This window comes from Nerophis lumbriciformis, linkage group LG09 (assembly GCF_033978685.3).
Source record: "Nerophis lumbriciformis linkage group LG09, RoL_Nlum_v2.1, whole genome shotgun sequence".
NCBI classification, from domain to species: Eukaryota; Metazoa; Chordata; class Actinopteri; order Syngnathiformes; family Syngnathidae; genus Nerophis; species Nerophis lumbriciformis.
Window position 1 is genome coordinate 50,277,501 of NC_084556.2, and position 12,800 is coordinate 50,290,300.

Genomic DNA, 12,800 nt, shown 5'->3' on the forward strand with positions numbered 1-12,800 from the left:
CTTGGACAGAAAGTTAATAATGACACCAATTTTTTTTTAAATGGAATTGTTTAGTACTGTTTTACCATTTGTTTACTGTAAAAAGTGTTTATACTTTCAATTAACAAATTGAAGTCTTGAAGGTTGACAGGATAACTGGCATTAACTGTCAACATAATTTCAAACTATTGAAGTTAGCTTACAGAATAAACATGTCAATCAACCCATATGATTTTTGCTGTAATATTTTTGTTTTGAAAAGTCACTGTGACTGATAGAAAAGTGATGGTTTTAGCAACATTTTAACCTGTCTGAATGCTAATAATTAGGGCCCGCATGGCCCATTGCAATGGGACATAAGGACCTATTGAATTTGTAAGGTTTTATTATTATTATTCTTCCGCAACTTTGCGCTGTAATTTGACCCCCTTAACATACTTCAAAACTCACCAAATTTTACACACACATCAGTAATATACGGCAAAACTTTTTATCAAAAAACCGAACAGCAAAACTCAAAATTGCGCTCTAGCGCCCCTTAGGAAAAAAAAAACTAGACTGCCTGTAACTCCCACTAGGAAGATCAGAGAGACATGAAACAAAAACCTTTATGTAGGTGTGACTTACACCTACCATTCATAATTGTACATCCTCGGGCAAAAATCAACAGGAAGTTGGCAATTCCCCCTTCAAGACAAAAAAGTACTAAAAACAGTAACTTTTGCCTCTTTGAGCTGTATTTTGACCCCCTTAACATGCTTCAAAACTCACCAAACTGAACACACACATCAGGACTGGCTAAAATTGTGATCTAATGAAAAAACCTAACCCCAAATCTAAAAATTGCGCTCTACCGCAATTTTTGAATAAAACGCAGAAAAAACTGCTCCTCGGAAGAAAAAAATGACAAAACTGCCTGTAACTCCCACTGGGAAGGTCGAAGAGACATGAAACAAAAACCTCTCCGTAGGTCTCACTTAGACCTACATTTCATAAATTGACAACCCCCAGCAAAAATCAACAGGAAGTTTGCTATTCCCCCTTCAAAACACATTTTTTGTAAAAAACGGTCACCTTCCTTCAAAAACGAACTCCTCTGAGCGCGTTTGTCGTTTCGCCTTCAAACTAACACAGGAGAGAGATTGAACCCTTGTGATTACAATGACAGAAGCGTTTTTTTTCTAACTGCTCCGGTTTTGATTTTATGAGCCTTCAAAGACCCGCTGCGCAAATGCTGCTGCGCTGCTGTTTTTTTAAGATGGCTGCTTAAAAGCAGGAAGCACCAACGTGCCCACACAATGCAGACAAGGTAGGTACACTAGACAAAAGTCTTGGGACACTTCAGACTAAAAGTAGACAAAAGTATTGGGACACTTAGGACTAGCACCTGCCAAATATGCGGGCCCGACCAATGCTGCTTGCAGCTTTAATTTGTCCTGGATCTACCGGGGCCTGCGGCCCCTGGACCCTGGCTACTAGGTTTTTCTGATTTCAAAAGTTGGCAGGTATGCACTGTCCAGAAACCATTAAGACTGTTTGTCTCTGGACTTACGCACAAGTGAGTGCTTGTTTAGTCTTTGCCCGTGAGTGCAGAAATCCAGAGACAAAGATGATATAGTCCACTCCTTAATGCTTCAGTTCTCACAGGAATTAAGCAAAACTGCAACCTCACCTACTGTAAGTGTGCTCACACTTGCAGTGCACTGTCAAGACCACGCTTGTGCGCTCAAACGGTCAAAAACGCCCTCAATAGTCGCCGTCTTTGCTCTGTAGAGGACTGGGAGGGGCTAACTCAGGTCACCGTTAGTTAAGAAGAGAAGAAGTAGTAACAAGTTAATATTGCGATGTTCAGATTTAGAACTTATGTTGTACTTAAGGGTGTAACGGTACACAAAAATTTCGGTTCGGTACATACCTCGGTTTAGAGGTCACGGTTCGGTTCATTTTCGGTACAGTAAGAAAACAACAAAATATAAATTTTTGGGTTCTTCATTTACCAAATTTGCAAAATCTTCCACCAAAAATATTTTTCTTAGTGGAATATTTGATGTGAAGTAATGGGAACCTTGGACAGGTCAACAATTCATAATAACATTGATTTTGATTCAATATTATGTTTTGAGCAATGACAGTTTGAAAGAAAAAAAAACAGATTTGTTTTATTAGTCAACATTGCAACTTTTTCTAAATTACATTTCACCTTTAGAGGGGAACATTATCACAATTTCAGAATGGTTAAAACCATTAAAAATCAGTTCCCAGTCGCTTATTTTATTTTTCGAAGTTTTTTTCAAAATTTTACCCATCACGCAATATCCCTAAAAAAAGCTTCAAAGTGCTTGATTTTAACCATCGTTATATACACCCGTCCATTTTCCTGTGACGTCACATAGTGATGCCAACACAAACAAACATGGCGGAAAGAACAGCAAGATATAGCGACATTAGCTCGGATTCAGACTCGGATTTCAGCGACTTAAGCGATTCAACAGATTACGCATGTATTGAAACGGATGGTTGTAGTGTGGAGGCAGGTAGCGAAAACCAAATTGAAGAAGAAACTGAAGCTATTGAGCCATATCGGTTTGAACCGTATGCAAGCGAAACCGACACGGGAGAAAGCGAGGACGAATTCGGCGATCGCCTTCTAACCAACAATTGGTATGTGTTTGTTTGGCATTAAAGGAAACTAACAACTATGAACTAGGTTTACAGCATATGAAATACATTTGGCAACAACATGCACTTTGAGAGTGCAGACAGCCCAATTTTCATCAATTAATATATTCTGTAGACATACCCTCATCCGCTCTCTTTTCCTGAAAGCTGATCTGTCCAGTCCAGTTGGAAATGCGTGTGCTTTGAGTGTCGCAGGATATCCACACATTCTTGCCATTTCTGTCGTAGCATAGCTTTCGTCGGTAAAGTGTGCGTCCAATTTCTTGCCACTTTGGCATCTTTGGGCCACTGGTGCAACTTGAATCCATCCCTGTTGGTGTTGTTACACCCTCCGACAACACACCGACGAGGCATGATGTCTCCAAGGTACGGAAAACAGTCGGAAAAACGGAAAATAACAGAGCTGATTTGACTCGGTGTTTGAGAAAATGGCGGATTGCTTCCCGATGTGACGTCATCGCTCCGAGAGCGAATATTAGAAAGGCGTTTAATTCGCCAAAATTCCCCCATTTAGAGTTCGGAAATCGGTTAAAAAAACATATGGTCTTTTTTCTGCAACATCAAGGTATATATTGACGCTTACATAGGTCTGGTGATAATGTTCCCCTTTAAGTTTTTTTATTACACTTTTGTTATGTTTTTATTTATTTTAATAGTATTTTTAGAATGTGCCCTGGGCCTTTAAAACATTAGCTGTGGGCCGCAAATGGCCTCCGGGGCACACTTTTGATACCTTTGCTATAGATAATAAAAAATTAAATCTGATAAATCTATGGATAAAAAGCAGAGCCTGGCGACGCATGCGCATTTATCATAACTCTCTCTCTGTCTCTGCCCCTCCCTCACCAATGTTGCTGCGCACACATTTTGTTTTGTTTTTAACCCCTTCTTAACCCTGAACGTACATTGAAAATACACGCAACCCTAACTCAAAATGCCGGACATTTGAGGCATTTAAGAAACTCCGCCCTGACAGCTCCGCAAAAGAGGACATGTCCGGTGAAAAGAGGACGTATGGTCAGTCTATCCTAGCCCGTTAGCTGCTAGCATGCCATGTGTTGTGCCTCGGTGTGCATTATTTACACAACGTGCGTTACGCTACTTAATATGTCCGTGTGGAAACTCGTTCGGTACACCTTCGAACCGGAACCCCCGTACCGTTACACCCCTAGTTGTACTGCATTAAGGAACTAAGTACACCAAATTTATTGAAGTATACCGATGGAAGTATTCCGGCTTTAGACTATAAGAAGAATCCGATCCATTGAATCTAGAACATTCTGGTCCTGTCTGTTTCCACTCACAATTCTGATTGGGGTCCAATAACTCCTAAGTGTACTTTAACGAACTGACTCCACTTAGTTTGAAATGTAATACTTCAATAAGTATGTTACGTACAGTGGAAACTCGATTTACGAACTTAAATCGGTTCTTGAACAGGGTTCGTAAAAGGAAACGTTTGTATAGTGAAGCAAATTTCTCCATATGAAAATATGAATATTGGGTTCCACCCTTGACAAAAGTCCATATTTTAGTGAAGGTTTGTACACTTCGAAGACAATATAAAGTGCGTGTTCGTGATTTAATCAGAGGTAGATGAAGGTTATCAGACACATATTTCAATGCTCAGTTACATTTATTTGCATCAACAACAGCAATATGCTTACTCTGGACTGTTGGCAACACGATCACCAAGCTTGTTGAATTACGTGAAGGCAGGAGTCTCGTTACTCAAAATCATTCGCTTTTTAAAGGGGAACATTATCACCAGACCTATGTAAGCGTCAATATATACCTTGATGTTGCAGAAAAAAAGACCATATATTTTTTTAACCGATTTCCGAACTCTAAATGGGTGAATTTTGGCGAATTAAACGCCTTTCTATTATTCGCTCTCGGAGCGATGACGTCACATCGGGAAGCAATCCGCCATTTTCTCAAACACCGAGTCAAATCAGCTCTGTTATTTTCCGTTTTTTCGACTGTTTTCCGTACCTTGGAGACATCATGCGTCGTCGGTGTGTTGTCGGAGGGTGTAACAACACGAACAGGGACGGATTCAAGTTGCACCAGTGGCCCAAAGATGCCAAAGTGGCAAGAAATTGGACGTTTGTTCCGCACACTTTCCCGACGAAAGCTATGCTACGACAGAGATGGCAAGAATGTGTGGATATCCTGCGACACTCAAAGCACACGCATTTCCAACTGGACTGGACAGATCAGCTTTCAGGAAAAGAGAGCGGATGAGGGTATGTCTACAGAATATATTAATTGATGAAAATTGGGCTGTCTGCACTCTCAAAGTGCATGTTGTTGCCAAATGTGTTTCATATGCTGTAAACCTAGTTCATAGTTGTTAGTTTCCTTTAATGCCAAACAAACACATACCATACCTGCCAACTACTCCGGTTTTCATCAACCTATTCCGGGTTACGGTTGCAGTGATAAAAAATACGGTTTTTCATTAATTAAAAAAACATTTTTTTTAAAAAGTTTTATTCACGAAATCGCGTAACAACAATGACAATCGACACTGCTTCCCGTAACTTCCAACGAGCCATTCCGAATGCCATGCGCGAGGCTATTTATAGCACCGCTGCCAAGCACGAGGCACCTGTTGCCATTGTTTCCAAACGAGCGAACGATCATGGAATGAGCCGGAGAAAAATCGCAAACGAGTCTTAAACCGAAAAGAAAACTGCAGACATTCCGTGAAGAATATTCAAAAGGGTGAATAGAATATTCCAAAAAGGGTGAAAAACTAGGGTGAAAACTACGCGAATTGCACCTTGTGCAGACAAGATTTTTCGATCGGACACGGAGGAATTAGCGATGTAAAAGACCACGTTGGGACAAAAAAACACAAGTCTAATGCCGTTGCTAGCGATACAAGTGGAAAACTTTCAACGTTTTTCGTCGCCCTTATCATAAAGTTACCATATCATTTTTGCAGTATGATCAATCTGATAGAATACATTTGGATTTTAGCCACAAAAAGGTAATGACACCAATGTTATCTATTGGAATTGTTTAGTACTGTTATACTGTTAAAAGTGTTTATACTATTTATGCTTTCAAGTCCAAGTTGAAGAAATCTTGTTAAATGTTGACAGCATAACTACCAAAATACAGAAGTATGTCCTTAATATTTTTGCAGTGCTATTTCTGTTGAAAAGTTCAAATGATTACATTAGAGATGTGATGTGCCACTTTTCAAGTGTCTGATGGCTTAAATTAATTTTCATGAATTTTTCATATTTTGAATTCTTTTGAAAGGCTTACAAAAAAACTACATTTGAATTGTAATTCCATGCTATTGACAGGACTATTAATTTTAATGAAGTTAGCTTACCATGTTTACAGTATGATAATTGTGATAGAAATGTGAATTTTAGGCACAGAATATTTTATACAATTGAACAAGGCAGTAGATTATACAAGCTTGGACAGAAAGTTAATAATGACACCATTTTTCTTTTTATGGAATTGTTTAGTACTGTTTTACCATTTGTTTACTGTAAAAAGTGTTTATACTTTCAATTAACAAATTGAAGTCTTGTGAAAGGTTGACAGGATAACTGGCATTAACTGTCAAAATAATTTCAAACTATTGAAGTTAGCTTACAGAATCAACATGTCAATCAACCCATATGATTTTTGCTGTAATATTTTTGTTTTGAAAAGTCACTGTGACTGATAGAAAAGTGATGGTTTTAGCAACATTTTAACCTGTCTGAATGCTAATAATTTGTCCTGGATCTACCGGGGCCTGCGGCCCCTGGACCCTGGCTACTAGGTTTTTCTGATTTCAAAAGTTGGCAGGTATGCACTGTCCAGAAACCATTAAGACTGTTTGTCTCTGGACTTACGCACAAGTGAGTGCTTGTTTAGTCTTTGCCCGTGAGTGCAGAAATCCAGAGACAAAGATGATATAGTCCACTCCTTAATGCTTCAGTTCTCACAGGAATTAAGCAAAACTGCAATCTCACCTACTGTAAGTGTGCTCACACTTGCAGTGCACTGTCAAGACCACGGTTGTGCGCTCAAACGGTCAAAAACGCCCTCAATAGTCGCTGTCTTTGCTCTGTAGAGGACTGGGAGGGGCTAACTCAGGTCACCGTTAGTAAGAAGAGAAGAAGAAGTAACAAGTTAATATTGTGATGTTCAGATTTAGAACAGCACTATGTTGTACTTAAAGGTGTAACGGTACACAAAAATTTCGGTTCGGTACGTACCTCGGTTTAGAGGTCACGGTTCGGTTAATTTTCGGTACAGTAAGAAAACAACAAAATATAAATTTTTGGGTTCTTCATTTACCAAATTTGCAAAATCTTCCACCAGAAATATTTTTCTTAGTGGAATATTTCATGTGAAGTAATGGGAACCTTGGATGGATCAATAATTCATAATAACATTGATTTTGATTCAATATTATGTTTTGAGCAATGACAGTTTGAAAGAAAAAAAAACATATTTGTTTTATTAGTCAACATTGCAACTTTTTCTAAATTACATTTCACCTTTAAAGGGGAACATTATCACAATTTCAGAAGGGTTAAAACCATTAAAAATCAGTTCCCAGTGGCTTATTTTATTTTTCGAAGTTTTTTTTCAAAATTTTACCCATCATGCAATATCCCTAAAAAAAGCTTCAAAGTGCTTGATTTTAACCACCCGTCCATTTTCCTGTGACGTCACACAGTGATGCCAACACAAACAAACATGGCGGAAAGAACAGCAAGATATAGCGACATTAGCTCGGATTCAGACTCGGATTTCAGCGACTTAAGCGATTCAACAGATTACGCATGTATTGAAACGGATGGTTGTAGTGTGGAGGCAGGTAGCGGAAACGAAATTGAAGAAGAAACTGAAGCTATTGAGCCATATCGGTTTGAACCGTATGCAAGCGAAACCGACGAAAACGAAGAAGAATATCGACCCTAGCTTCCCTGGCCTGCTGACATCAACTCCAAAACTGGACAGATCAGCTTTCAGGAAAAGAGAGCGGATGAGGGTATGTCTACAGAATATATTAATTGATGAAAACTGGGCTGTCTGCACTCTCAAAGTGCATGTGGTTGCCAAATGTATTTCATATGCTGTAAACCTAGTTCATAGTTGTTAGTTTCCTTTAATGCCAAACAAACACATACCAATCGTTGGTTAGAAGGCGATCGCCGAATTCGTCCTCGCTTTCTCCCGTGTCGCTGGCTGTCGTGCCGTTTTCGTCGGTTTCGCTTGCATACGGTTCAAACCGATATGGCTCAATAGCTTCAGTTTCTTCTTCAATTTCGTTTCCGCTACCTGCCTCCACACTACAACCATCCGTTTCAATACATGCGTAATCTGTTGAATTGCTTAAGCCGCTGAAATCCGAGTCTGAGCTAATGTCGCTATAGCTTGCTGTTCTATCCGCCATGTTTGTTTGTGTCGGCATCACTATGTGACGTCACAGGAAAATGGACGGGTGTGTATATAACGATGGTTAAAATCAGGCACTTTGAAGCTTTTTTTTAGGGATAATGCGTGATGGGTAAAATTTTGAAAAAAACTTCGAAAAATAAAATAAGCCACTGGGAACTGATTTTTAATGGTTTTAACCCCTTCTGAAATTGTGATAATGTTCCCCTTTAAGCTCACATATGTGGACTCCTGTGTTCTTTCCTCTCACACTTTGATAAAATAGAACATGACTTGTTGTTCACACTTCTTCAAAAAACCAGCAAGGCATGAGGTTCAGTGATGCACAATATATTTCACTCTGATCTATAGCCGGATTCGCATATACTAGTTCTCGGGACGCATTTCTAAGAACGACCACACTCAAGTTTAGTTAGGGAGTAGAAGTTAGGGGAACAACCCTTCCCCATAGGGACTTTTCCTTTTGTCGCGTTTTGGACCAGTTGTTCCTCCCAGGGAATTCAAGTCACAATTCGCTCCCAAGTTCTTTCCGACACTTAAAGCTGAGTTGAAAAACCACCAGAGACAGAATAGGTATTTTGTTGTATATATTCTCAAAGCTTTGACAATATACATTTTAGATTGAGACCAGTCTAACCCTAGAACCTTCTATCCCGCACACCCAAAATGGTCTCTCTTCCCAACGCCAAAAACCTCTCTTCCCTTCCACCTCCCTAGCCATAACAAAAGCACAACGTCTCCCTAGCCATAATACATTCCAAAGAACTCAAGGTTAACACACAGAGTTTGCTTGCTGACAGAGCATCAAGGGAAGAAGTGGAAAAGACGAGCTGTTTTCAAATATGACAAAGAAATGGAAGAAGTACAACTTAAATTCGGATATATGTAAATATCTGCCTCCAACACTTTCCATAATCGCACATGGCTGGGGATGCTGGGGACCTCGGTAAGAAACATGTGTGACGCATATCCGCCTGCGACCTGTGATGTAATACTTTAGATTAGAGATGTCCGATAAAACAGACGGCCGATAAATGCTTTAAAATGTAATAACGGAAATTATCGGTGTCGGTTTCAAAAAGTAAAATGTATGACTTTTTAAAACGCCGCTGTGTACACGGACGTAGGGAGAAGTACAGAGCGCCAATAAACCTTAAAGGCACTGCCTTTGCGTGCCGGCCCAATCACATAATATCTACGGCTTTTCACACACACAAGTGAATGCAAGGCAACAGCCATACAGGTCACACTGAGCGTGGCCGTATAAACAACTTCAACACTGTTACAAATATGTGCCACACTGTGAACCCACACCAAACAAGAATGACAAACACATTTCGGGAGAACCTCCGCACCGTAACACAACATAAACACAACAGAACAAATACCCAGAACCCCTTGCAGCACTAACTCGTCCGGGACGAGACAATATACGTCCCCCACCCCCTGACCCCACCTCAACCTCGTCATGAGAATGTCCCAAATTCCAAGCTGCTGTTTTGAGGCATGTTAAAAAAAATAATGCACTTTGTGACTTCAATAATAAATATGGCAAAAAATGGTTACATTGTTTAATGCAGGGGTGCTCACACTTTTTCTGCAGGCGAGCTACTTTTCAATTGATCAAGTCGTGGGGATCTCCCTCATTCATATATATAATTTATATTTACTTATTTATGAAATATATGTTTTTGTTAACAAGTTAAAGGTGTTTAATGATAATGCAAGCATGTTTAACCCATATAGTTAATATTTTTAATACATTAAAGGTGTTTAATGATAATACAAGTATGTTTAATACATATAGTTAATATTGTTAACAAGTTAAAGGTGTTTAAAGATAATGCAAGCATGTTTAACACATATAGTTAACAAGTTAAAGGTGGTTAAAAATAATACAAGCATGTTTAACACAAATAGTTAATATTGTTAACAAGTTAAAGGTGGTTAAAGATAACACAAGCATGTTTAACACATATAGATTCCTTTCTTTCATGAAGACAAGAATATAAGTTGGTGTATTACCTGATTGTGATGACTTGCATTGATTGGAATCAGACAGTGGTGATGATAACATCCGCATTTTCGAATGGAGAAAAAAAGTCCTCCTTTCTGTCCAATACCACATGAAAGTGGTTGGTTTTTGGCATCTTATTTGTCCAGCTTCCGTACTCCTTTGTATACACTTTACAAGAAATACATTGTCGGCAAACTCCGTAGCTTGCTAGCTTGTGCACGCCAGCTTTCTGAGACTCTTATTTTGGTAGCGCAGGCAGGATGAAGCAGAGCTTTTATTGTGCAACTGTGCAGTCGGTCTTTGGAGTTTTGACGACAGGTACGGCGCCAGAGTCTGTTGAAATAAAGTGTTTCTCGCCTTCCAGTCGGTCATTTTAATGAGCTGGCAGCAGCCAGCGTCATCTCAGAAGACCCTCGGGTGCCGTGAATGTCAATCAAGTGACGAAAGTGACGTCATAGCGAAGATTTATGATCGCTCATTTTTAGGACTATTTTTTTAATGCCTGGCTGGTGATCGACTGACACACCCTGTCAGTAGATCGCGATCGACGAATGAGCACCTCTGGTTTAATGCATCCAGCGGGGCATCACAACAAAATTAGGCATAATAATGTGTTAATTCCAAACTGTATGTATCGGTATCGGCAGGCCCGGTCCTAACCAATCTGGCGACCTAGGCAAGATTTTAGGTGGCGCCCCCCCACATCGGCAGTGAAGTGTATATACTCACAAGAACCCGAATAGCTTTGTCTTTGACCTTTTTTTTTTACTTACAACTATACCTAATATATAAAGGGGTGGAAAAGTGACTATTACCTGCAGGGCAAACATTAGCTAACCAGAAGGCAATAATGTAAACAAAAAACACCTGCTTAAAAGATCTAAATACAAATGTCCCTGAGGAATGTAAGGTGGGAGTACTGTAATTACCTAACGTTACATTATTATTTTCCATAACAATTTAGCCCCCTCCACAATATTAACCCGACGTTATAACAGAACTAGCTATTTATTGATTAGCAATTGCCGAATCATGTAACATTAGCTTAATGCTAAAAAGCCAGCTACTATCACATTCTGTAACAGACAAATAATTTCATGTAGGCTAACGTTACCTACCTGCTACCTCTGTCTTTTCTCGTTTGTCCTCTTCTTTTCTCCTTTTTCTTCCCTGGGCACCTGACAGTTTTGGCCGTTTTGACATCTTGTGTTGATTTTTTGATGTGGTGACGTCCAAAAAGAGTCATGATACGGGAAGGGAGGGGGCGCACCGTGCGGGGGGACGAGGGGGGCGTAATGTTGTAACAAATAATATTTCTATTAAATAGGCTTTACTTTGCATTTTAATTAACGTGGGATTATTTTTTTGTATTTAGAAATAATAGTAACAACTTTTTTCTCCAACATTTGTGGCACTGGCATGGCGCCCCCTGATGGACGGCGCCCTTAGCATTTGCCTATACGGCCTATGCCACGGGCCGGCCCTGGGTATCGGTAATTGAGAGTTTGACAATATCGGATATCGGCAACAAAGCCATTATCGGACATCTCTACTTTAGATCTAACCCCAGGCTATGACTTTTGTACAGTTTACTAACCTTCAAGCTACTGTACTGTTGGGACGTTCTCATCGTTCATCCCTCTCAGAAGCCCCGCGCCGGTCTCCGATATATCACAACTTCCCTTTCTGCTACTTAACCAAGATGACACTCACTATTTTGACTTCCACATGCCCGACAGTGCACTGCATTTTGACGCACTCAGAGGTGTAAGTGTGCCAACTGACCGACCTTTCTCTGCAGGGTGGAGCGCTCCACGGACCAGGTGGTGAAGCCGGTCAACACGGACGCCCTGGTCAAGTGGGTGGGTCACATCCCAGATGAGGTGGTAGACCACATGGCCGAGATCGCCCCCATGTTGGCCCGCCTGGGCTACAACCCGCATGCCAACCCGCCCGACTATGCCAAGTCGCCGCCGCTATCCAATCGCGTGCCGGTACGTATTTTCCCTCCGCCTGCTGAAAGGAAGTCGTTCAAGCGTATAGTTCACCTTCCCGACCTTCTCTCCTCAGACTTGGAAAGCAACAGAACCTCCTCGACCCGCTTAGGACAAAAAAAAAAAAAAACTTTTTTTTTTTTGTCTACGCACCTTAAAGGCGGACTTCCTGTGCAGAGCCTCGCCGCCATGTTTTTGTTTTGTTAGTTTTGCGGTCGTCAGCGTCTGGACAGAACGCCAATATGGACCAGGTGGTGACATCATGTGACCCCGCTCCCTCGCCGAGAATGTGAAAGTCGAGTTCTTACGAACTTTTAAGATTTCTGACTATTTTCTTAATAAATTATTTTGGTGGTCCGCAGCAGGCGCCCCCTGGTGGCGCACGCTGACATGTCGTCTAGCATTAAGAAGGTCAGCTTCATTAAACTGCTGTTACGGCTCATCGCCATGGTTATGGATGATGTCAGTCATTCTGCATCGTTGCGGGATGGCGTAGGCAGTGGGAGGCGGGGCCTCTGTGCTGCATCCAATCACGGGCCAGAAGCAACTGGGGAACTTCAGGGCGTGCAGCGCGTTACCTGATGGTTGAGTGACGTCCATCCATCCATCCATCCATCTTCTTCCGCTTATCCGAGGTCGGGTCGCGGGGGCAGCAGCCTAAGCAGGGAAGCCCAGACTTCCCTCTCCCCAGCCACTTCGTCCAGCTC

At 40.9% G+C, this 12,800-nt stretch overlaps 1 protein-coding gene across 1 annotated transcript in view; it reads left to right on the plus strand.

The window, feature by feature from the left end:
* The window catches only part of LOC133607898 (protein-tyrosine sulfotransferase 1-like), a 15,250-nt gene extending 2,709 nt beyond the window's left edge, over positions 1-12,541 (plus strand). The window contains exons 4-5 of the mRNA XM_061962952.2: positions 11,901-12,093; positions 12,170-12,541. Of these exons, the coding sequence (XP_061818936.1) occupies positions 11,901-12,093; positions 12,170-12,205 (229 nt within the window). The 3' untranslated portion in view covers positions 12,206-12,541. The remainder of the gene's footprint in view (positions 1-11,900; positions 12,094-12,169) is intronic.
* The last annotated feature ends 259 nt before the right edge of the window (positions 12,542-12,800 follow it).